Here is a 27814-nt window from a genome sequence, read left to right on the forward strand (position 1 = left end):
ACCCGTTGTAAGTCCACTGTTGTTTTCGGTCTTTAACATTGCTCTATGGCAAAATGTGTAAAATGTCCATTATTATGGGGATATCACAATCATTCTTCCTCGTCTGAAATTGAACAACCTTTTGACTTTTTACAGTCTGTCATTCATGCTGTGCAGTCTCATTTTACTTGATTAAAACTAGTTTTAAATGAAGACAAATCCAAACATAATCCATCCATCCATTTTCAATACCGCTTCTCCTCACTAGGGTCGCGGGGGGGGGGCTGGAGCCTATCCCAGCTATCTTCGGGCAGTAGGCGGGGGACACCCTGAATTGGTTGCCAACCAATTGCAGGGCACACAGAGATTGCCCAAAATCTGTTTTTAAGCCACATATTGATGTTCTTGTTCGAAAGCTGAAGCTTTATTCGTTGCAGACTCTCACACTGGTTTATTTTTGTTTATAAATGTATTATTGGGTTCTTCCTAGGGCTGGGCGATAAACCGAAAATTTACCATTACCGAAATTGAATACAATGACCAACATCATTTTGCCCATGTCGGTAAATTTGGTGTTTAAAAAAAAAAAGTGTTGTCTGTCTGCGGCTATGTTGATGCCCCTTTAAGACGGCTACAGCGGCTGTAGTCACGTGACTCCAACCAGCTGAACAAGAAAAGCAAACAGACGCGGTCGTAGTTGGCAATTCAAATCAAGAAGCGGCTGACACGACTGGAGACAAAGTAACGTTAGTTGAAGTTGTTCTTGTTGCGCTTGTCCCGAAAAGAAATTCGACATATGTTGTTTGGAAATGTTTTGAGTTCCATAAAGACGATGTTTGAGCAAAAGAACACGAACTGCAAAGTGCGTCGTAAGCACCCAAAACAGCACGTCCAACCTTTTCTTTTTCACCACCCACAAGACAACCATGCTGTGCTGAAAGTTCAAAGGGAGAAGCAAGGTTCGACCAGTGACAACAGCCCATAACGGAGGCGACACCATACGAGAGAACGTCCAAGAGGTGGACGCGATAGCCTAGCACAGAGCTAAAGATTTAGCTCCTCTAGTTACAGTGGAGCACACAGGATTTAAACGCCTCATAAAAGAAGCCGACAAGAGGTACGCAAATATTTGTTGCAAACCGTACTTCCCAATATGGACAACATCGGGACGGGAGCTTCGACATGTCAAGCATTTTGCATCCACATCCGACTTGTGGTCGAGTCGCAACATGGATCCCTGTTTGAGCCTGACTGTGCATTACATAGACGACAAGTGACGACTGCGCACCAGAGTACTTGCGACGGCACATTTTCCCGATGATGCACACTTGTTTATTTGCATTGACTTTTTTCCCATTTTATTTAGCAATTTATTTGCCGACCACACTAGCTGGCATTATTTATATTGTTTACAAGAGACCTTCACACAAATCTAGGCCTTTGCACATGGCATGACAGCATCTTGGCGCAATCTATTTGGAGAAAACATTTTGCGAGAGGTACTCCTTTTCTCCTGTTCTTTGTGACATTGTTCAAGTCATGCAAAGCAAGCTATTTGGAATGTTCATACAAATGATTTTTGTACTTTTATTTTTCATTGAAAGTTGGTCAATAAAAAAACAGTTAATATGCATTTGCTGCATTTATTTTGATTTTGGTCCACGGGCGGAAATTTATCATGCATTTATTGTTATCATGGTAAAATTGCTTAATTTATAGCAATATTGATTTTAGGTCATATCGCCCAGCCTTAGCTCTTCTCATATTACCTTTGTAAAAACCAAACGCTCGATGGGTTGGCCGGGGATAGAACCCACAACCTCTTGGTTGGCAAACGACCACTCCACCACTGAGCCATGTCGCCACCAAAAGTTAAAGCTTTTCAGAAAATGGATCATGCAGAATGATAATGATCCAACGCATACCAGCCATACAATGAAGGAATGGCTGAAGTAAAAGATTTGTGTTCTGGATTGGCCCAGTCAAAATCTTTACTTAAATCCTATAGAAATGCTGCGGTAGGACCTGAAGCAGACTGTTCATGCCAGACGCCCATCCAATCTCTCTTGATTGGCTGTGCTCTACAAGGAAAAGTGGGCAAAAATCTCCTAAAGTAGATGTGAAAGACTGATAAGTTACAAAAGAAACCATTTGGTTGAAATTATCAATGCTAAAGGAGATGCACTATCCTATTAACTGAAGAAGCTCACATACTTTTGCACCCATGAAATCCCAATTTTTCTTAAACATTTTTTTTAAATACATGACAATGTTCTCATTCTCTTTGCTTGAGTTAATTATTTTCAATGTCAGCATTGTTGATTAGGATATAACTTAACTTTAATAAGGTTATTTTAATATTTTTTTAATTTTACAAAAAAATTTGACCAACCCTGAAGGGTTCTCAAACTTTGAAGCAGCACTACATTTAAAAGGCATATGTCAACTTACCTCTCAGGGTTATGCATTTCCTCTGTAACAAAATTTAGGTAGAACCTGCAAAACACATGACCAGCATGAGTGGCAACATGAGTGCTTGATGACTCAATAAGTACATTTGTCACAAACTCAATGTAATGTAAACGTAATGTCTCAGGCCCACACTGTGGTCATGTCCACTGTGGCCTAAAATAATCCCGTTAAAAAACTCATTTCAGCCGCTTGCATCCAAAATCTTATCCTTTTGGTCACGACCCACAGCTCGTGACCATAGGCAAGGGCAGGAGCGTAGATAGAGCGGTAAATCGAGAGATTCGGCTTTCGGCATAGCTCCTTCTTCACCATGACAAACTGATGCAGTATCCGCATCACATCAGACACTGCGTCGATCCGCCTGTCCCGCTCAATTTTACCCACACATGAACAAGACCCCAACATACCTGAACTCCTCCACTTGTGGCAGTATCTCAACCTTGACCCGGAGGGGCCACTGCCAACTTTTACCCACGGAGGACCATGTTCTGAGATTTTGAGGTGCTGCTCTAGTGAGCGGTGCCGATCACAGTTTGAAGAAGCCAACGGTACCAGATCATCAGGAAAAAGCTTAAATGCAATACTGAGGCCACTGAACCGGGCCCCCTCAATGCCTTGACTGCGCCTAGCAATTCTGTCCATAAAATGAACAGAAACAGTGACCATGGGCAGCCTTGGCGGAGTCCAACCCTCACTGGAAACTAATCCGACTTACTGCCGGCAATGTGGACCAAACCCCGACATTGGCAGAAGAGGGACCAAACAGCCCATATTAGGGGGCTCGGTACCCCATACTCCTATATACACAACAGTACTTGCAACAAATATTTACGATAGCACAATAATGGCATGCGTGTAACTGAAGGATGAGACGTTATGATAGCAAGCAGTTAGCAAGGTACCTTCGCTACTGTCAAGGAGGAGTCTTCCATGCGTCACTTCTGGATCATGGCATGGCTTGTGTGACTTGACAATTTAGAACTGCAGCCCGTCATCTTTCCTTTTTCTCTTTGATCGCCGTCATTGTATTATCAAGGATGACGACATCTTTGGTTTTTCATTTAGCTCCACTATACTCTGCTCGAGGGTCAGTCATCTGTAATTCACTGTTCTATAGTATGGCTCTTCTTAGGCCTCCTCCCTGTCCACCTTTTTCCTCCTTTACTGTTTTTGACTCATCCACCGCTGTGCTGCCACCCAATGATGGAAAACAAAATTGCCTCCAACCTTGAAAACTTTAGAGAAAATGACCCAGGCCGTGTCCAAATTAACAGGCTGCGACCTCCGAAGGCTGCTTTTTCGGCCGCGTGACGTCACTTTCGGCGCGACACGACCGCGCGTGGTGTCCAAATTCACGCTGTCACGTGTGACCTTCGAATCTAGCCTGGAGACGGCCCCTGACCAAGGCCGCTTGGCGCAGCATTTACGTTTCGCCCACATACATTGCTCCGCTGTTCGACGCAGGTGATACGTATTTGCGGTGGATTTATAAACGGCTTGGATAATCAATGGATAATCTGCAACGAGCTACAGCCCGAAGGCATCGGCTAAGCAAAACATTTGTATTAAGATTTCATTTTGAACGATGGAACCCGAACTTTTCTTCATTTTATTTCACTTTTTAGTTTATTTACATTTTGTTCTTGAGGAGAGGACAATCACGCTTTCCCATTGCAGAGTTGTCCTTTATCGAAGGAATGAAGTAAGTTCCAAATACGTCTATCAGCATTTTCACACTATTACCAACATTGACAGGTCAATAGGGTTATAACGTGATTGTTACAGATTAACTAAAAACATAGCCAGTAAAACCCCAAAACATAACTTCAGTAGTACATGTGTTAGCTTCATAAGAGAACGAATATTGAATGGAAATGATATAATTGTATACATTCTAAAAGAGTTTTTATGGATTTAGATACTTGTGATGGCTTTATTGTCCCCGTGATTAGTTTGTAACCAAACACATTTACATATGGCAAAACACCAGAATACCACTAGAGAGTTTAGGGCCAGAGTTAGTAAGATTAAGTTGGTGATACTGTAGGAATGATGCAAGCAAACGAAACTAGTACAATAATTCATGCGTTCATGTTTTGTTTTTTTTATTCAAAACATAAACAGCCAAGAAGTCCATACTGCAGGATAAACCTGGGTGTGCCAGTGTTGGATCGTTTTTTTCAATGGAGAGGATCTCCAAACAGACTTTTGCCTGAGCAGGGACTCATTCAGAGTGTTGCTGAACCTCCTGGACCAAGACCGACGACATGGATGGGGTGTCGAGATAGAGGTCCTTGTCTTTCTCTTCTGGCTGGCGAGTGGGGCATCATATCGGATGGTGGCATGAGCATTTGGGATGCCGTGGTCCACTGTCCACTACATCATCCACCGGGTCACTGGGGAAGTGGTGGCTCTTCGCCACAGAGTTATCCACATCCCCAACACTGCAGGAGACCTTCAGGCAGTGACCCAGGGATTTGCAGGGCTGGCGAGGCACCATGCATTTGCAAGAGCTGCCGGAGCAATAGATGGTTGTCATGTCCGAATCAAGCCTCCAAGTGGCCCTGATGGTCATGACTACAAGAACCGCAAGCTTTTCAGCAGCATAATAATGCAAGCTGTGTGTGACCATCAGGGTCGCTTTCTGGACATATACGTGGGTTGGCCTGGATCAGTCCACGACTCCAGGGTCCTCCGGCACAGGCCTCTTTACCAAAGAGGGCTGTATCCTCCTCCAGGGCACTTCATCTTGGCAGATGGAGGGTACCCGTGCCTCCAGCGACCACTCCCCCTCATCACTCCTTACAAGCGGCCGGTGCAGGGCGTGGGGGCCCGGCGCTTCAACGTTCATCATTCCAACGCTCTATTATTGAGCGTGCCTTTGGAATGATGAAGGTGAGATTCCGGGCCATCTTTTTCCACACCCTGGAGGTGCACCACACCTTTGCACCACATGTAAGTAAATAAAAAAAAAGTATAAGTGATACTTATACTTTCAATATGTTGCTCTTTATTCAGGATCAAATCATGTCCTTTTCAGTGCAATAACTATCAAATATAGCTAATATACAGCATTTCCTTTTTATTTCTTTTAGGTCATCGCTGCCTGTGCAGTCCTCCACAACATCTGCCTTGGGGTGGGAGACCTCATGGCCTCGGAGGACGAAGGGGAAGAGGAGGCTGCTGTGGAAGAGGTGGCTGACACAGTCGCTGGAGTGCAGTGGAGGGACCACCTGTCTGCTCAGGTGTCTGCCTTGGAGGAGGTACCAGAGGACCATGAGTATATTTAGGTAATTAAATACTTGTAACTGCACAATGGTATTTGAGCAATAATCACATCAAATATGCCACAAAATAATCTTTAACTGTTCATCAAACAGCACAGCCACACAAACATGGCAAAATATCAGTAGATGGAAAAATAGATTCATATACAATGTAATGAATGGTTAATAAATATATCCCATCTTTTGTAGTGACATGGCAGCCATCTATTGCCCCAGCCATCCTTGCAAAACCCCACGTAATGGATGATTTTGTGGACACTGCAACCAGTATGATGCCCCACTTCAAGTCACGAGAGGAAGATCAGGACTCTTGCTCGTGCACCATCCACGTCATGGGTCCTGGAACAAAGGTTCCATCCATGGTCCAAATGAGTCCCTGCTCAGGATTGGCAAAACAGCACTGACGCACTCAGGTTATCCTGCAACAGTTATGAACTGGGGAATGCTTTTTATTTACTGTGAATAGTTACTGTGAGTTATGATGTACTTAATTTATACACTTTGTCCCCAGGTTTTTCAATAAATTAATAGTTTGTAAGCAAAACAGACATGGTGGAGTCTTCATATTATTGGAAAGGTTTTGGTCTTTCACAAACTTGGGCTTTTTCACTTTTGTTTGAAGAAGCTGATCTCAAGATGTGACTAGGATACGAACTAGTTCATCTGTTTTGAAAGTACCCCAGTTTTTGTTTACTTTTAAATGAATGTCATCTAAATTTCAGTCTTGAACACCAAGCATATTTCACTCATTTTTTATTTTGATCTATCATCTTTTTCATCAAACTGAAAAACCTTTCAAACGTCTCCCTCCTCTCAGTTGCCCTTCCCTCCTCTGCCAACCTCTGTCTCTCCAATTCCTGTCGCCGCATTTCTAAATCGAGTCTGTAAAGTCTGATCATTTCATCCTCTCTCCTTCGCTTTCTCCCTTTCTGTCGTTGCTGTTGGCCTCGCTCTTCTTCTTCTTCTAATTCTTCTTCCTCCTCCTCCTCCTCCTCCTCTTGCACAACCCTGGCCCGACTTGACCCTGGTATTTCTTCTGGGATGGCCTGACTTGGCCCTGGTCTTTCCTCAGGGATGGAGGCAATTAGGACAGGGGGGGTGATGGACGGTCTCTGTCCGAGCACTCCATCTATGTGTTCGAACCAGGGCCAAGTCTCAGCAGTAGCTCTCCCTGCCACCCCTTCGCCAGTCCCTGGGTTTTTGCAATCCTTAATATGAAAAGAAGCAAAAAGATAAAACAATTATATCTTCATTTTCACACACAAGAAAAAAAATGTGGACTTCCATACTTTATACAAAGTGGAAAAACGCAAGCAAGAAAATGATAATCGCCATCCACTCTTCTCCCATGTACCAGTCCCTCCCAGGCTGAAATCTAGGAAAAGTTTCATTTCAACTGAAAGTCTGCCTGAAAACATCACCCCTAGACGGTACAGAATGAATAAATGGAGAGAAAAAGAAAACATGGGACCAGAACAACCGTGTGTCCCAAAACCAAAAGAAAAACTACCCAAGAGCACAAACCTTGAAAGGAAAAAATGGTGTACCCTAAACCGTGCAAGATCTGGTGTTGGGAAAACCAAAGACAACCTAACAAAATGGGGCCTTGCCACATCCTCAGTATGTGACTGTGGTTTCCTAAACCAAAATATGAAACATATCCAACTTGAATGTCCAATAAGCCCTGTATATATCACTCCACCAGACCTACAAAAGGTCACAGACAGGGCAAAAATATGGATAAACCACTGGTGTGACACGATATGATATGATGACTTCATTTTTAAATTATTCCATTTTTTTTTTGCCTGCAGGGGCGTCACTTTGCCCTGCAGCTCAAGTTTTTCCACGATGGTCCAGTATTAAATAAATAAAAATGTATGCAAAAATAAAGGATGAAAAAAGGGTAAAAAAGATGCAAACATTAGTCAGAAATCCTGGTGTTATGGGTAACATGAAGATTTTATTCATCTCAGGCCACGGACAACCAGGTAAAACCCAGAAGGGGGGGGGGGCTTCAGTGGGCAAATGAGTTGAACCTATTTTACAATAGGTTTGATCAAATGCCTGACCCCGCTCAGGCTCCCCTGCTGCAGCCCCCACCAACCCCTCCTGCCACTGCGAACGAGACCCTCTCTCCCCCTCTCTCTCTCCACAGGCTCCAGTTCCCAGCCTCATCAGACAACCACCACTTCCTCCTGCTCAGCCTTGTTCCTCACAACATCTCAGGTGAAGAACCAGCTGAGGAAGATGAAGGTGAGACAGGCAGCAGGCCCAGATGGGATTAGCTCCCAGCTCCTCAAATCCTGCGCAGACCAGCTGTGTGGAATCGTCCAGCACTTGTTCAACCTGAGCCTGAAGCTGGGCAGAGTCCCCCAGCTGTGGAAAACATCCTGCCTGGTTCTGGTTCCAAAGACACCCCATCCGAAGGAGCTCAACAACTTCAGACCAGTGGCGCTGACGTCTCATCTGATGAAGACCCTGGAGAGACTGGTCCTCGTCCATCTGCGCCCCCTGGTCAGCTCCTCAATGGACCCACTCCAGTTCGCATACCAGCCTGGCATCAGTGTGGATGATGCCATCATCTACCTGCTCCACACTTCACTCTCCCACTTGGAGAAGGCGGGGGGCACGGTGAGGATCATGTTCTTTGATTTCTCAAGTGCTTTCAACACCATCCAGCCCGCTTATTGGGAGACAAGCTGGAGCAGGCGGGAGTGGCCCACCACCTCATCACATGGATCCACGACTACCTCACAAACCGGCCACAGTACGTGAGGACACAGGACTGTGTGTCTAACGTGCACCTCTGCAGCACGGGAGCGCCGCAGGGAACTGTTCTGGCTCCCTTGCTGTTCACCCTCTACACCTCGGACTACAAATACAATTCCACAACCTGTCACCTGCAGAAGTTCTCTGATGACTCTGCGATTGTCGGCCTCATCACTGATGGTGACGATCGGGAGTACAGAGGGGTTGCGCAGGGGTTCGTGGAATGGTGTCAGCAGAACCGCCTCCAAATCAACGCTGGGAAATCCAAAGAGCTGGTGGTAGATTTCCGCAAGCGTCGGCACTCTCCACCTGCACCAGTGAATATCCAGGGAACAGACGTTGAGAGGGTCTCAACTTACAAGTACCTGGGTGTTCATCTGAACAATAAACTGGACTGGAGCGACAACACAGATGCTCTCTATAGGAAGGGTCAGAGCAGACTCTTCCTACTCAGGAGGCTGAGGTCCTTTGGCGTTCGGGGAACACTCCTCAAGAACTTCTATGACTCGGTGGTTTCATCAGTCATCTTCTATGGAGTGGTCTCCTGGGCAGGAGGCATCTCGGGCCGGGACAAAAAGAGACTGGACAAACTAGTGAGGAGGGCCAGCTCTGTCCTGGGCTGCTCCCTGGACTCTGTGGACTCAGTGGGGGGCAGGAGGATGACGGCAAAACTGTCATCAATGCTGGACAACCCAGACCACCCACTCAATGACACTCTGAGAACACTCCACAGCTCCTTCAGTGATAGACTGTTACACCCTCGCTGTACCAAAGAGAGATTTCGCCGCTCCTTCCTGCCGACTGCTGTCAGACTTTTTAACAAGAACATTGGGTCAGGCCTACAAACGGGAGGGCATTAGTGCAATTGTGCAGTCCTAGGATGCAATATACACTACTACTGTACTTTCAGCCAATGGTGTACTTAAATATTGACCAATGATGTATTTTGTTTACCATTACAGTATTCTTATTACAGTACTTCTATCACTGCAATATTTCTACCATTGCAGGATGTTCACTATTACAGTACTTTTATCATTGCAGTATTTCCTATCATTGCGGTACTTTTACTATTACAGTACTTTTACCATTGCAGTACTTTACTATCATTGCAGTACTCTTACCATGACAGTACTTTTATCATTGCAGTATTTTCTATCATTGCAGTACTTTTATATCATTTCAGTACTCTTACCATTACAGTACTTTTATCATTGCAATATTTTTATCATTGCAGTATTTTCAATCATTCAGTAGTTCTTATCATTACAGCGTTTCCCCCTCTGTATAATGGACAGGCATTAGGAGTGTTTCCTTACACTTAGATACGTTTATACTGTGTATATTTGCATGCTTTTTATGAATGTCTGCTGGTAATGTTATACATTAACGGCTACATTACGCCGCCGACTCTGTGTGATCTATATCTTTGCTACTGTAACACCTCAAATTTCCCCATTGTGGGACTAATAAAGGACATCTTTATCTTTAATTGGGGAGCACATTGCAGGGGGTACATGGAATTCATACAGGGCACATTCTGTGCTTAAATAAACAGCTGCGTGTTAGCGCAAATCTAATTCATACACAAATGGCTGATGAATGGAAACTAAAATTGCTATCGTGGGTCTGACTATTCTTACGCGTTTTCTTTTTGATATTTTGAGTTTAAATACATGTTTAAAAGGGACTATATCAAAGGAGCTAATTTACATACACGTTATGAGTTAGATTCAACAAAGGCAGTTTTATTTCTTTGTTTTGCTTCCTACTACTGGAATATATATATTACCTAAATATTCTAATATTCTATTTCATATCCAATTCCTAACAAATGACCACAATAAGGTAGAGAAAATAATAATTAATGAACAGTTCTGTTACATACATTTAGTGAATAATCAACACATAAGAGTCGGGGGGTACCCGAGGTATGACATGGGTATACAACCCAAGAAAGATTAGGAACCATTGAATTAGCGCATCTTGAGTAAATGGATGGAAATAAATAAATATTCTTCCCGATAGTAATTGTTTTTTTATCTCCATGCTGTGGCTGCGGAGAACTTGGCCCCCGTAAAGAGGCTGTCATACTCCCCGCGCAGCTTGATCAGCCGCGTGGTCATCTCCTTGCTCCCTAAAACATAAGGGAAAGATTAAATAAAATAATGCTAACATGCAGAATTAAGACAATTCAAATGTTTCAGCCGTACCTCCGATGCAAGAGGCCCGAGAGTTACCTTAGGTATATTTGACCGATATCACAACTCATAAAATTATCTTAATCTGGAGCTAAATATCCAAACATTGCTGCCCAATATTTCTCATGAGTGATGTTTTAATATTACATATAAATAACATACTTACATCTGAAAGTGCACTCCGATGAGGCGGAACACGTGGCTTCGTTTGTTTGCATCTTGTGAGTGTAGAACGGCGTAGAAGAAGAGCGAGGCTTTTAAGGCTGCGAAGGTTGCATTCTCATAGCCTTCACTCGGGGCCCGTCTCCATGGAAACTCCATGGAAACAAGGACAGATTATAAGGCTAGTTCTCGGAGGCTGCGTGAATTTGAACACCTGCGTAAGCGTTCTTGTCGCACCGGAAGTGACGTCTTCTGTCCGCCATATTGGACATCGAAGGACGCAGCCTATTTATTTGTACGTAGCTATCGAGCCTGTCCAAATTCACCACGGGTTATGCGGTCCATAGAGGCTACATGAGGAGGAGCCTTCTTAGGCTTCGAGGACCCAGCCTGCGAACTGGCCTTCGGAGGTTGCAGCCTGTTAATTTGGACACGGCCCCAGACTTTGTCCCATTAAAGAAAACGATTTGATGAATCGAATTATCATCAGTAGTGGGCGTGACTTTACAGCTCCTTCAGTGACAGACTTTTACACCCTCGCTGTACCAAAGAGAGATTTCGCCGCTCCTTCCTGCCGACTGCTGTCAGACTTTTTAACAAGAACATTGGGTCAGGCCTACAAAGAGGAGGGCATTAGTGCAATTGTGCAGTCCTAGAATGCAATATACACTTATATATATATATATATATATACTTTCAGCCAAGGGTGTACTTAAACATCGACCAATGATGTATTTTGTTTACCATTACAGTATTCTTATTACAATACTTCTATCACTGTAGTATTTCTACCACTGCAGGATGTTCACTATTACATTACTTTTATCATTGCAGTACTTTTATAATTACGGTATTTCCTATCATTGCGGTACTTTTACTATTACAATACTTCATCATTGCAGTATTTTTCCATCGTTGCAGTACTTCTACCATTATAGTACTTTTATCATTGCAGTATATTTTATCATTGCAGTACTTTTACCATTACAGTACTTTTATCATTGCAGTATTTTCTATCATTGCAGTACTTTCCTGTCATTTCAGTACTCTCACCATTACAGTACTTTTATCAGTGTAATATCTTTATCATTGCAGTATTTTCAATCATTCAGTAGTTTTTATCATTACAGTGTTTCCCCCTCTGTATAATGGACAGGCATTAGGAGTGTTTCCTTACACTTAGATACGTTTATACTGTGTATATTTGCATGCTTTTTATGAATGTCTGCTGCTAATGTTACACATTAACGGCTACATTACGCCGCCGACTCTGTGTGATCTATATCTTTGCTGCTGTAACACTTCAAATTTCCTCATTGTGGGACTAATAAAGGACATCTTTATCTTTATCTTTGCTTGACGAATGGATTTGTCCATGGCAGTGAATGAGGTAATCACCTTGATTACTTCAACCCAAGAGTTAGGTGAGTCAACCTCAGAGTCTCCAGGCTCTAGTTCCTCAATGAGGATTATTCTCTCCACTGACTCACAATGTCCAGAGTCGAGGTCATCTGCACCCCATCTCCACAATAGACAATCAGTGGCAATGGTGCGCTGCTTCCCTCTCCTGAGACACTGGATGGTGGACCAGAATTCCTCAGGTGTCTGATATATATATATATATATATATATATATATATATATATATATATATATATATATATATATATATATATATATAATGTGTATGCATGCATGTATGTATGTATATATATGTATGTTTGTATATATATATATATATATATATGTATGTATATACAGTTATACCCCGGTTATCGCGGTTTATGGACCCGAGACTACCCGCGAAAACTGAAAATCCGCGAAGTAGCGGCGCCCCTTCAAAAAATGCTTAAAAAAACCTATACAGGTAAAAAGTATACACCCCTGTATACAGTACACCATATAGAATACGGGTAGAGAGAGAGAGAGAGTGAAATTCATGTTATAACAAAAAAAAAACAAATTATTATTAAAACTTATTTTTTTATTCCCCAGCCATTATTTTTGTATTTATTCAATTACTTCTTTTTGTATTTATTTGATAACTTAGACTTTTACCTGCTGGTACGCCGTCCGGTGTGCCCTGTGAAATGAAAGGTGGCATTCTTCATTTATTTATTTATTCATTCATAACTGACAGCCTCGCACTCCGCTCGTGCCCGGGCGGAAGAGGTGCTCCTCTTCCGCTTAATTGTCACGCACGCCGGACCTGCTCCCCCGAAGCGTGTCTCCGTTCGGTTGAACTCGGTTTCATTTCGCCCCGCTCGTGCCCCGGGCGGAAGGTGCTCCTCTTCGGCGTAATTGCCACGCACGCTGGCCTGCCTCCTCCGGAGCTCTCGTACGGTCCCGAACGGAGCGAAATGCCGCCCCGCTCGTGCCCGGGCGGAATGTGCTCCTCTTCGGCTTAACTGCCACGCACGCCGGCCGGCCTCCTCCGGAGCTCTCGTACGGTCCCGAACGGAGGGAAATGTCGCCCCGCTCGTGCCCGGGCGGAAGGTGCTCCTCTTTGGCTTAACTGCCACGCACGCCGGCCGGAGCTCTGGTACGGTCCAAACCGCGTGAAACGTCGCCCCCGATCGTGCCCGGGGGAACCTGCTCTTCTTCGTCCACTCTCCTCTTCGCCCACGCTCTTCTTCGGCGCACGCCGGCCGTCTAACCGCTCCAGCGCCCTGTCGTGCCGCTCGGCGAAACTACAATGCCCCCACGGAGCGGAGCGAATGGAGAGCCCCGATCGTGCCCGGGCAAAAAAGTTTTTAATTTTTGAATATTTTTTAGACCCGCAAAGCACTGAACCCGCGAAAGGTGAACCGCGAAGTAGCGAGATATTACTGTATATATATGTATGTATATATAATGTATATATATATGTATATATATATATATATATATATGTTTATGTATATGTATATATATATGTATGTATATATATATATATATGTTTATGTATATGTATATATATATGTATGTATATATATATATATATATATGTTTATGTATATGTATATATATATGTATGTATATATATATATATGTATGTATATATATGTATATGTATGTATATATATATATATATGTATATATATATGTATGTATATATTTATATATGTATGTATATATATGTATATGTATGTATATATATGTATGTATATATGTATGTATATATATATATGTATGTATATATATATATATATATGTATGTATATATATATGGATATATGTATGTATATATATATGTATATATATATGGATATATGTATGTATGTATATATACATGGATATATGTATATATACGTATATATATATATATTTATATATGTATATATATATATATACACATATATGTATATATATTTATATATATATATATATATATATATATATGCGCACACACACATCAATGATTATAATATATAGTATATACCTACCACCCAGCATATGCGTACATCCCAGCGTAGAAGGCCAGAGGCAAAGTTGACAGCTTTATGTTATTGAGTTGAAAGGCTTTCTCAAAGTTTTGTCTCTCCCCTATACACACGCACACGCACAAACACAAACGCACAAAGACTTGAAAAGACAAAAAAGCCTAAAATAGTGGGCTATAACTAACTGCTTTGCATTGGTGATATTTTTACAACGTTTGAGAGAAAGCCTCCCACTGTTTATGGTGTTCTTGGTCCTCTCAATTATTCAGGCGGGGAAACAACTTTGTGCTTTTAATATCTGTGCGAGCAGATCTGAATTGGTGCCTCAAGACAATTCTCTCCCAAAGGTCTACTGACAATTCCTTTCACTTCATGCTTAGTGTGTGATCTGACATGCACCGTCAACTGTAGGACCTGATATAGAGGGGTGTGTGCTTTTCCAAGTCATGACCAATAAAATGATTTAACTCCAATTCCCTGCTACCCGTTGACAACTGGCATCAGCTCCACGACGTCCACGACGCCTGTGAGAATAAGTGGCTTGTATAATGGATGGATGATGGATAAACTGTAGAAATACCTCAAGGATGAACATCGGAAAAATAATGCATCGGATTTGAGCTTTATGGCAAAGGCTGCAAATACTTGTGTACACTCGAAGTTTTTTTTTTAAACATACTTTTGCATAAAAAAGACAATGTCATTATAGGGTGCTGAGTGTGGAATTGTTAAGAAAACTAATTAAAATGAAATATTTGAATCCTGTTTGGAATAAGGCTCGAACAAAGCTAGAAAAATGTGGAAGAAGTTAAGCACTGACTATTCCAGATGCACTGTGGGTGTGAATGTGAGTGGCTCGTGGTTGTTTTTCTGTAGTAGTCTACATTACTTATGTGATTTACAGGCTGAGCTCAGATAGGCTCCGAACACACTTGTGATCCTGAAGAGGCCTACCTGCTTGTTGATTGTTTTTCCTCCCAAAAAATTATGCTTTTGTTAGTTGTTTTTTACTGGCAAGTCTAACTTTTTTCAGTATTTTCAGAGTCTCATCACTGTCTGTGAATCTAGTCTGGTGGCAATATAAACAATTAAAACTAGATGAAATATTAGTTATAATAGTTGTAGGGATAAAATGAAACTTTTCCTACCTTTGAAGAACAGGTATAATCCGGGAACTACGATGATGCTGATGGCCACCAGTTTGCAGAAAGTGAAGAAGATTTGAATCCGTGCTGTCCATGTCACACTCATACTATTAGTGTACATGACAGAGGCTATGGAGATAGAGAGAGTCATGTAACACCCAAAGTAGCCGTAAAAAGCACATTTTGCATTATAGTTAGATAAGGTAACCTTAATTGCCCTAATTACTTTGATGAATGTTTTTGGTGTGTTCCTGGGCAATAAGCTTGATTGAAATAGATCTTGGCTTTTTCATGTATAAAACTTACAGGAAATAATAATACAATATTTACGTGTATTAAAATATTTGAAACACGGGAAGTAGAAAAACAAACAAAAAAAAAAACATTGGAAATCAATTTGTACTCATCTATGGCCAGTTTCACACTTCCAGATATAGCTGACTTTTTTCTGATCCAGCTTCTAAGGTCGTATCAGACCCATATCAGATTGCGGTGTTGCACCACAGAGGAGCCGGAACTGTGGTCTATGGTTGAACACCCATGACTAACTTCTCCCGCCCATTGTGTTGGCAGGCATTATTGTCGCTGTCCGACACCAGGTATTGACATACAGCTCAAGACACCAGACGCTGCTTCAGAAGTGATCACACATCACAAGTCGCACAATTTGGATATCGACATGGCATCGTAAAGTATGGAAAGAAAAAAATTCAAAATTATCAAAATTTAAAAAAAATCAAATCACTCTGATTGGTGATGCACACAAATGTCTACTCAAACAAAAATACATGGAAATTGCAGTGAAAGCCCAGATAATCTCAAGTACTGTGTTTGTGGAATGTCATTTTCAATATGCATGTTGGATTTGAACATATACAATTTTACTCAAGACTGGGAGGAGTCCCAAGGCCACTACCACCCTTTTAGGTGCCCTTAACTGAAAAGTCATATGGTGACCCCCACCCCACCCTGATACAGTTTTTGTGTATCTTGAATATGTAACGCCGATACATGTTTTTTTTGTTACTCCCCAAAACTGAGCATGGATGATGTGCGCATTCAATGATGTTGCATTGTGTCCCCAATATATATCTCTTTGGTCGACAAACTCTCATTCCCCCAAATCAAATAGCACCAGAACTTCTCTCAACAGATAAATGCATTGAATTTGCTTGCTTTTAGTGAAAATGTACAACCCATCAGGTTAAACATTGACACAAACCAGCAAAATTACAAAATGATGCAGCACTTAAAATCATCAAGGAATAATTCAATTACAATGACAGAATTTGATACAGTGGATCAAAAAAATAATAACTTAGTTCAGCAGTTGAAACAATCAATTAGCTGTCTTGATTCAATACCATCTGATTTTTTCAAAACTAACTGATATCTGTTCTGAGCTCCACCAAATAATCAATGGCTCACTTCAATCATGCAGGTTTCCTAAACCCCTGAATGTAGCCACTGTCAAGCCCCTTCTAAAAAATAGAATGCTGGATGTGTCCTTGTTAGTAAATTATAGACCCAGCTCAAACCTTCCCTTCTTATCCAAGACTGTTGAGAAAGTGTTTTCTAATCAACTGACCAATTTCTTGAACGCAAACTGTTTGATAAATCCAATCATGAGTCCAACATCATCACAGAATAGAAACAGCTCTTATCGAAGTCCAAAATGACATAAGATTGAGGACTAATACAGGGAAGGTGTCGGTGCTAGTCTTAGTGGATCGCAGTGCAGCATTTGATACAATCGATCATAACATACTGTTGAACAGGTTGGAAATTTGGGTGGGATTAAATGAAACAGTCCCTCAATGGCCAGTCCTTGGACCCCTTCTGTTCAATCTGTATATGATATCTTTGGGACACATGCTTTAAAACGCCAATGTGTGCTATCACATTTATGCATATGACACACAGCTGTATCTGTCAATGTGACTTTGGTGCACTTTATAAATAAGACGGCCTTGAAAAGTCAGATGGCGCCCCCACCACAACCCAATGTCATTTTTCATGGTCCTATATATACAATTACTACACAGTAAAAACAGTTGGGTCAGAAATAACCCAAATTTATTTTCAGCCCAGCCGCAGCGTTATTATAGCACCATCCAAACAGTAGTTAATTTGACCCAGCAGGATGGGTTGGTTGATTTTAACCCAACAGGTGGGTTAAATATTTTACCCAAATGTTTGATAAAATCAACTACAATGCTGGGTTGTTTCAACTCAATGTGTTTGTTATATGTGATCCCCAAATGCTCCGTCAAATTAACTGCAATGTTCGGTTGTTTTTCACATATTGTCCCCTAATGCTGCGTCAATTTTACTCAATTTCCGGGTTGTTTCAACTACTATACCTATTTTTTGTACAGTAATCTATCCAAATGATAGACCACATTAGCCAATACGCAAAATTCATTCTAAAACTTTACAGTACAAGCTATAAGTATATATTGCATTTAATGATCATTACCAATAAAACTGTGAAAGTGCAAACCCTAAATGTATGCGAAATTTCGTCACGCAACACATAATCTTGCAATAAATAACACTAGAGTAGTTAAATTTTTTTGCACAATATGTATAAAATCACCTTTAAGTCAAGAACAAGGAATTCAAATCAGTCTCAGACAAAACAATTAACAGCAACAGTGCAAAAAAACTAACAAGTTACAGGATCAGTGAAGAGCCTGTGAACACTACAAGCTGTTCGATCAATTTACCGATGCACATATTTGACATATGAAGAAAAGTGGTAACTTTGGACTTCAAACACTCTTAACATTTTATAGAAAATGTTTGAATTAATTTCCACACTTGCTGGCACTGCTTTGGGTATTGGACGTGGGGGTCATGTCTCAACGTGTTGGCCTTATGAAGATTCTCCACTATGATTGCCCCAGGCTGAAAAAGAAAGAATGCAAGAGAGTGAGTGAGATATTACGAGTAAGGAAGGACCAAATCAAAGGAATGTTTGTCATTACACTAAACATGCTGTGAAAATGCATGTGGTCCAACTATTAGTCCATCCTATTTGGACAAGGAAGCCCTGTTAGGTCTCTGTTAAGTGGGCTCAAAATGCTGTGTAGATTTCGAAGACTTCTCTTGACTCAACCGCATATGACCATAAAGGGTTAAAATAAAAAAGTACAGTAGTTAAATAAAAAAAAAATACTCAATACTCCGGTAAGAACACACAGTAATGGCTGTGGTGTGATGGAGCTCCCGACCAAACCAAAGCATACGTTATATTACCCCTCTGAATCTGTGAAATCTGACTTAACACAAGAAAGATAACGTCGAGCGATAGAGAAATACACAAAAAAACCTGACCTGATGGGAGTTTTGAGCTAAGTGAACCGTCATCGAGCAGCGCTAATATTAGCTGCTAACGCAAATCGACTGTTGCGAAGCAAATCGGCTTACTGTGAAGAGTATTATAAGAACAATTATGTTAACAAATGTACACTACACAACTTTAACTATATATTGTAGGATCTGTTGCTAATCTTGGTTTACACATGAACTAACAATTCTGAAAACAGAACACAGCCACCTGCACCCAGGTCAGTACAACCACGCAGGTCAGGGCAACCGAACAAACTCCACTCTATATAAACATGAAAGGGGGGCGGATGTGGACAGGATAAACAACAGCTGTGACCAGAATACACATACCCTTGAGAATAAATGTACCTTTGATACTGTTGTGTAAACCTGTATCGATTTCTGTATTGATAGTAATATTGTGATATAATCTGTTATTCTCAATAAAAGGCCCGGGGAGAGAAGGAAGCTTCAGAGATCCGACCTGATCACTGAGGTTTAATCTCTCCTGGCCAGAAGCTTGCCACTTGGTGTCCGTGTCTATCGTCTCTAAATTTCCTACTTGTCATGGCGTGGGTCACTCCACCACATTTGGGGTGATTCCCCCGTGTACTAACGCAAACCATGGCTGAATACGGAGTCATCTAGCAAGAGCTCCGAGACTTTCGTCGAGAAAACAACGACAAGCTTAAAAGTATCAAAAAAGACATCGCAAAAGTAAACAACAGACTAGAAGAAGCGGAAGAAAGGATCGAAAAAACAGAGGAGGGAATGCTTAATGTGGAAGAGGCCGTGACGGGGCTTGTACAGTTGCATGTGAAGATTGTGGACAAGCTGACTGACTTGGAGAGCCACACAAGAAGAGACAATATTAGAATTTACGGCGTGCCCGAGGAGTCCGAACAAGAATCCCCTACAATGAGTGTTTTTGTCGAGACACAATTAAGCCAATCGAATGATATTGCTATTAATCCGGCACACCGATCGCCATGCCCCCCACTCCCCAGCGAGGCCTCTCCACACTCTATCCTCGTGAGGTTTCTAAGCTTCACATCCAAAGAAAAGATTCTCCCTAAGGCATGGCAACAAAAAGGCTTTTCTTGGAAAGATAAACGCATAGCATTTGACAACGATTATCCTCCGCTCATACTGAAAAGGAGAAGAGAATACGCAACCATCCGCAAAACTTTGAAGGACAATCAAATTCCATTTCAAACTCTCTTCCCTGCAAGGCTGAAGGTGAAATACACTGACGGAACAAAAATCTACGATACTGCCACAGAAGCAAGTGAAGACCTGTCTAAAAGAGGCTTTCCTGGTACAGTCACCAAATCACCAGAGACCATCGTGGAGCAGCTAAGACAACTTGACAACACAACTAAGACAACAACATCTTGGAGCAGAGGGACCAGAGGAACCCATGCTACAGTTAACCCACATCAAGTCCTGGGACACAGAGAGAAGTTGAGAGCCTTCAGGAGAGCAACTGCTAAGCCCCCTGGAGAATGAAGTTTCAGTTGGTTCTTTTTTTGTTGTTGTTGTTTTTTTTTCCCGTTTCTTTTTTCCCCACGAAGTGCCAAAACCACAATCATTATTGTCTTTTCTAATAAGAATTAATATTTAAAGACTTGAGGTATTTTTTTGGTGCATAATATAATATAATCTGTGGTTCGGTTTGGCATGATCTCATGTGGCATCGTCCTCAGCCAACAAAAGACTCCTTCACCGTAATGATGAGGACGCCACCCTTAGAGGCACAAGAGGGTCTGCCTTATAGGCCACTACCCTGGAAGGGATTATATTTATTTTCTTTGTTTTGAGTTGTTACGTTTATTTCTTATATTAAGTTCAGTGTTAACGTTGTGGAGCTGAGAACCTAGGTGTATTAACTCTAATGCTATAAAATGTATGACAGATACTTAAAACTTGTTACTATAAATATTAATGGCTTGCATAGTCCAGTTAAAAGGTGGAAAACTAAAAAAAAAAAAAGATAAAGCAGAAATTGCCTCTAAACAAGAAAGATGAGGAGCACTTAAGGCTGAATAAACTGGGTTTTAAACAAGTATTTTGCTCTTCACATAGCTCAGGACGGAGGAGGTAGGGGTGGGAAAAGAAATCGATATTGCAATAAATTGTTGCTAACTCTGTCGCAATAAATAATCGATAGCCTGGCGGCAAGTATCGATATTTTAAAACAACACACATAATGGATTTACCTCATCGTCACTGTCCGTATTTAATCTCTCCTGTCCTGTCTGTGGAGGCGCTAATGCCGCAAACGGTTCTAAACTTGCCGGGATCAGCAGCCGGTGAAAAGTGAAGAATTTACCATAGAAGAAAAGCTAATGCAAGAATGGCGGAAAACCCAGAAAAACAAATCAGAGACCCACAGGCGAGTTTCCACTCGAAAGAGTGGAGACGCTTCGGCTTTTTACGAGACAGGTGACGGGCGAACATTCGATAAAGAGTATGCAATCTGCAAGAACTGCTTTGCAAAGGTAAAATATAACATCAACACTACAAATCTGCAAAGCCACCTTGTTCACTATCACGATGAACTACTCGCAGGTGATAAAAAAGGTGAACCAAGACAGTGGACAATAACTACTGCTTTTAAAGCAAAGTTTCCCTTCGGTGTGCTCTTACGTCTGAGCATGTTGATCAGTTAGTGTTCCTCAAGAATAATATGCCTTGATGTGTCCTCTGTGCGGTTTAACGTAAAGCACTTTATTGACAGTTGCTACTGACATTTTAGGTTCAGAAAGCAGTGCAGTGTCTTGGTTTACATAAAACATGTTATTAATGTTTGTGCACTTTAATGTGTTCAGCTGTACAGCAGCAGCCGAAGGAGGTTTTATCAAAACAAAAGAACTGATTGCATCATCGGGAGTGATTGGATACCCCAACTATGAGAAACCCTTCACCCAAACTGTGGACTGCAAAAACGAATTCATGACATCCGTCCTACTGCAACAATATGGGACACATTTGAAGCCAGTGGCGTTCTACTCCAAGGAGTTAGACCCAGTAGCACAAGCTCTTCCCCAATGTGTCCAATCAGTCTGTGCAGCAGCAATGGCAGTCCAAGCGTCAGCCGAAGTGGTGTTATTCCACCCATTAACACGACTAGTCAGCCACTCAGTGGACATTCTACTCACGCAGACCAAGATGTCCTTTTTGTCACCAGCCAGACATCTATCATTAACTGCAGTCCTATTATCTCAACCCCACCTGACCATAAAAAGATGCAACACATTAAATCCAGCAACAATGTTACCAACAGAAGGTGATGGGGAACAACACAGCTGTAAAGAGAAAACAGAAGAAATCTGTAAACCAAGACCGGACCTACAAGACACACCACTACGTGAAGGTGACGTAGTGTTTGTGGACGGGTCGGCAAGCAAAAACATGACAGGGTCAAACATGAGTTATTATGCTGTAGTAACACAAGAGGAAACCCTCAAGGCAGAAAAATTACCAAGTAATTATTCCGCCCAAGCGGCTGAAATTGTTGCCTTAACAAAAGCGTGCAAGCTATTCAAAGGAAAACCAGTTAAAATTTACACAGATAGTCAGTACGCCTTCTCGACCATTCACACCTTCACCATCTAATGGGAAAGAAGAGGAATGAAGACGTCGACTGGAAAAACAGTACAACACGCCAAGTTATTGAAAGAGCTTTTGACAGCCATCATGTTGCCCTCCAAAGTAGCAATCTACAAATGCAAAGCACATACATACAAAGAAGATCCAATCTCCAAAGGAAACGCTAATGCGGTCAAAACAGCTAAAGAAGCAGCGCAGCAAATTTCAGAAACATTCACCACCAAAGAACAAGAAGAACCAGACACTATTCCACAAGTGTTGATCGACATGCAAAACAATGCACCAGAGAAAGAAAAACAGCAATGGACAGTTCAAGATATTGTCAAAACAGAAGATGGACTCTACCACAAAGATGACAAACCTGTCATCCCCCGTAATCTTTTCTAGATCATAGCTAAATTGAGTCATGGGAATTGCCATGTCTCAACAGGGGGGATGATGTCCATAGTACAGCAGAAATTTACTATACCACAAGGACTACAAACTTATTTTAAAACTTTTTGCAGGTCATGTCTAGTGTGCAGTAAACATAATGTTCAAGGGAACTTGAGACCAAAAAGGGGAAAGTGCCCAGCTGGGACTTACCCATTTGAAGTTGTACATATGGATTTCATAGAATTGTCGAGGAGTGGCCCTTATAAATACTGTCTTTTATTGGTTGACTCACTGACCAAATGGGTGGAGATTGTTCCGGCAAAGCATCCTAACGCATTAACAGTTGCTAAAGCTATTTGCAAACACATAGTCCCAGATCATGGCATCCCTAGGGTGCTATGGTGTGACAAAGGCAGCCATTTTGTGAATGAAGTAGTTAATAAAATGGCCGCACACTTAGGCATTACACTTAAACATCACTGTGCATATCATCCACAGAGTGCAGGCTTAGTTGAGAGAACAAACACCACAGTTAAATTAAGACTAAAAAAGACAATGGAAGAAACAGGAAAACCATGGCCAGTATGTCTATCTTTAGTCAAGACATACATGAGAATCACACCATCTAATACAGGCATTACGTCATTTGAAGCAGTACATGCTAGACCTTCATTCTCCCATTATGGCAAAGCCAACCTTGGTCAGACACTGAAAAAATGGCAGACCCATTGACGGAATGGCTTTGTAAGCTGTTCAAAGAGAAAAATTTGTGTAGAACAAATGATCTGCCCTCTATTCCTTTATCTCCCTTGCAGGAGACAGTGACCCCCGGTGACCTGGTGCTGGTGAAGGTGGTGAAGCGCAAGACCTGGTCAAGCTCACGCTGGGAAGGCCCCTTCACGGTCCTGCTCACCACGCCCACGGCTCTGAAAATCGCTGAGAGAGACACGTGGATCCACCAGAGTCACTGCAAAAAGGTCATCGAACTCAAGTAATGGCGACCACTGCCTAACTCCTCCTGCTGGGGGAACTACTGATTGGACCAGCCGGAACCAGCATCCAAGGCCAAATTTGGGGCGACGATCAACAGCGTGAGAAGTGCCCCACAACAATCAGCCATGACAAGGATGTCCAGCCCTATACTTATTGTCTGCCACTCAATGCGACCAAGGCCAAATTAATAATCCCTTTAGCGGGACTGAACACTTATTGCTATAGATGTCTGAACATAAAAGGACGAACATCTATTGAGATGAAACAGGGAAACGATTACTGCTGGTATGAATGGTATGCAGGAGTTCCCTCACCAAGTGAACCAGCCCCAGGAACCCCCTACGATGAAACATGGGCCTCAGTGTTCCTGTACACCTATTATCCGTTACATGTGAAGTCACACCCCCAATGGGCCATAACCCAAAAAGCCGTGGCCTACCAATCCATGTTCCCCAAACTGGCGAAGAATGAAACTCACTTGATCATAAACGTCCAACCTACTTCCCCAGGTTGTACTTATTTGGTCCTCAGCACAACAATACTAGGCCCTGACCCCGCTTTCAAAGTCCAAGTTTGCATTGTGTCGCCCAAAACGAAACCTCAAGTAGTGGGCGGCAATCCGTTCCTACCACCAGCGCAGAGACTAATCAAACCTCAAGTTGAAGTTCTTGCAAAGGACAATGATGGTGATTTTGAATATTCATGGACTGACCACGACCACGGAGAAGACGTTCCACACCCATTAGCCGCCAATACTTGGTGGCGTTATGCTAACATGACAGCTAGACGACAAAACGCGTCGCGTTGCTATGTTTGTTCAAGCCTCCCCCATGCAGTGAGTCAACCACACCTATATGCCACACCACTTACATATTTAGACGCTTTGGGAGCGATTAATGAAACCCTAAACCAGGCATCACCAAATGGCGGACCGCGGTCCGGATGATTCGGACCGGACCCATGGCCAATCTATGATGATTTTTTTTCAGGGCGCATTCGCAAACGTTGGCGCTGCAATTCTAGTAAATACGGAAAAGGCGTCACTGATTTGAGCCAATCATTTTGTTTACGATCCAGTGCCAATTGCGCAGCAGACCGGAGAAGAGTGCTGCTGACAGTATGCCTTGCTAAAAATGTTAGCGAGGTCGATGCGTCTTGTTTTAAATGAATGGACGGAGAAATTTAGTTTCGTTCTGGCTGCAGCCAATTCAAAACCAGTGTGCATCATATGCTCCGAAACCGTCGCAACATTGCGAAGCGCCACTACAAAACAAAGCACCGCCCTTTTGTGCACAGTTATCCGCTGACGTTTGAGGTGAGCGCATGCAAAAACATCGAACTTCGAGTGCAGTACAACAGATTTTTACATTTTCGTTTACAGCCCAGCGGCATGCAAACGAATATTCAGTAAAAGTATCGTGGATTTTGGGGAAACATAAAAAAAACGTTCAAGTGATGGGGAAGTTGTGAAGGAGTGCTTAAATGTGGTTGCACAAACATTATTTAAAGGAAAACACAAAGCCCAGATGTGTGACATAATCTACCAAATCCCAATGGCCCTGACTCCATTCCAACCCAGATTTAAGTCACTGGCAGGGCAGTCACAAACTCATTTTTCTCATTAAGAGAAGTTAAAAAAAATATTCAAAAGTGGTGTCAAAGCTCATTTTGAATTAGTTTTTCATGAGGACAGCCATTTTTATTGATTGTGTACTGAACATGTTGACCTGGTTTACTTGGATAATTAGGCTTTCCGTTTTTTTCGGCTGATAACTCTTTGATTTAAAAAAAAAAAAAAGGTAAAAGATGTTAACTCAATGCTGAACACTTGATATATTTCTGCAGGAGATATTTTACTGTTTTTTCTGGAAGTGGCACCCTTAAATTCCTGGAGCCACATTTTCTTGAATGTGAAATAAACGCCTTATATTTGTTTGACTGGCAAAGGTGTTTAATGCGAACATTGCTAAATATTTAGTATATAAGTGCGCTCTGTTGAAAATGACTAAATATTGAAACTATATAAAAATGTGAACATAGGCTAGGCATTAAGGGAAGTTGGACTTTGGTTCGGACCTTTTAATTGGAAGAAATTTTCGTAGTGGACCTCCGTGACTTTTAATTGAATACCTCTGCCCTAAACCAACCAACCCAAGTCAGAAAACATGCTGAACTGTCAGCTTTGAAATATACAGGATTATTAGGAGTAAGAGTAACATTAGAAGATGACCATTTAGGACAATGCCATTCAGTCGAGACCAATACATCTTGTTTTCCTGTATGTGTAAATTAATTAATTTTTACCCGACAGTTGACCTTACACATTGTAATTAAACTATAGACATCCCAGCCTCAGACGATCTAAAAACTTTAGATGGGATCTGGTGGCGATGCGGATGGAGAGCATACACCAAACTTCCTAGAAACGCCTCCACTATTTGTACACCAGTCACAGTCTCAGACCACACACACATAACTACACAACCAGCCATAGATACGAATGTTAGAAGCCTCAGAACAAAAAGATTCGTGACTTTCCAGCCTCATGATCCAGTATGGGGAAGTAATGTCCCCTGGGAACATAGGTACTGGACAACTGGGGATCATATAGCACATGCTTTGTTCCCTGCTGTTGGTGTCTCTAAAGTCACCCTTAGAGTAGAAACTATTGATTATAGATTCCAAGTATTTGTGAACGCATCCATTGACATTAATGACGCACTAAACAGAGAAATTTCAGCCTTAAGAATGATGGCTTTACAAACTAGAATGGCTGTAGACTTAGCCCTTGCACCGCAAGGTGGTGTATGTGCCCTGATTGGAGAACATTGCTGCACTTACATTCCTAATGAAAATGAAACAATTATTGATGCTATGGCCACTTTGAAGAATTTGAGAGACACAATGGCCCAAGACAAAATTGCCGCACCTGGATGGTTGGATTGGTTGTTTTCCGGCAGCTGCCATTTGTCGGGATAGTTGTAGTTTTCATTTTGTTATGTGCAGTCTGTTCGTGCTGCATTGTTCCTATGTCAAAGACGATGGTTAATCGATGTTTGTTGCCCAAATTTACCATTACCACCTGATTGCTGGTGGTGGATTTCCGCAAGCGTCGGCACTCTCCACCTGCACCAGTGAATATCCAGGGAACAGACGTTGAGAGGGTCTTAACTTACAAGTACCTGGGTCTTCATCTGAACAATAAACTGGACTGGAGCGACAACACAGACGCTCTCTATAGGAAGGGTCAAAGCAGACTCTTCCTACTCAGGAGGCTGAGGTCCTTTGGCGTTCGGGGAACACTCCGCAGGAACTTCTATGACTCGGTGGTTTCATCAGTCATCTTCTATGGAGTGGTCTCCTGGGCAGGAGGCATCTCGGGCCGGGACAAAAAGAGACGGGACAAACTAGTGAGGAGGGCCAGCTCTGTCCTGGGCTGCTCCCTGGACTCTGTGGACTCAGTGGGGGTAGGAGGATGACGGCAAAACTGTCATCAATGCTGGACAACCCAGCCCACCCACTCAATGACATTCTCAGAACACTCCACAGCTCCTTCAGTGATAGACTGTTACACCCTCGCTGTACCAAAGAGAGATTTCGCCGCTCCTTCCTGCCGACTGCTGTCAGACTTTTTAACAAGAACATTGGGTCAGGCCTACAAACGGGAGGGCATTAGTGCAATTGTGCAGTCCTAGGATGCAATATACACTACTACTGTACTTTCAGCCAATGGTGTACTTAAATATTGACCAATGATGTATTTTGTTTACCATTACAGTATTCTTATAACAGTACTTCTATCACTGCAGTATTTCTACCATTGCAGGACGTTCACTATTACAGTACTTTTATCATTGCAGTATTTCCTATCATTGCGGTGCTTTTACTATTACAGTACTTTCATCATTGCAGTATTTTTCTATCGTTGCAGTACTTTTACTATTACAGTACTTTCATCATTGCAGTATTTTTCTATCGTTGCAGTACTTTTACTATTACAGTACTTTTACCATTGCAGTACTTTTAGCATTGCAGTATATTTTATCATTGCAGTACTTTTT

The 27814-nt window shown here is 42.1% G+C and overlaps 1 protein-coding gene across 1 annotated transcript in view; it reads right to left on the reverse strand.

The window, feature by feature from the left end:
• The window catches only part of slc7a11 (solute carrier family 7 member 11), a 77961-nt gene that overhangs the window by 16657 nt on the left and 33490 nt on the right, over window positions 1-27814 (reverse strand). Inside the window, exons 4-6 of the mRNA XM_088294361.1 lie at window positions 15444-15569; window positions 14299-14398; window positions 2431-2475 (exon numbers count right to left, since the gene is read on the reverse strand). Coding sequence (XP_088150487.1) covers window positions 2431-2475; window positions 14299-14398; window positions 15444-15569 — 271 coding nt within the window. The remainder of the gene's footprint in view (window positions 1-2430; window positions 2476-14298; window positions 14399-15443; window positions 15570-27814) is intronic.

This window comes from Idiotropiscis lumnitzeri, chromosome 4, assembly GCF_059441095.1.
Source record: "Idiotropiscis lumnitzeri isolate Australia: NSW breed Sydney's pygmy pipehorse chromosome 4, RoL_Ilum_1.0, whole genome shotgun sequence".
In the NCBI taxonomy this organism is placed as follows: domain Eukaryota; kingdom Metazoa; phylum Chordata; class Actinopteri; order Syngnathiformes; family Syngnathidae; genus Idiotropiscis; species Idiotropiscis lumnitzeri.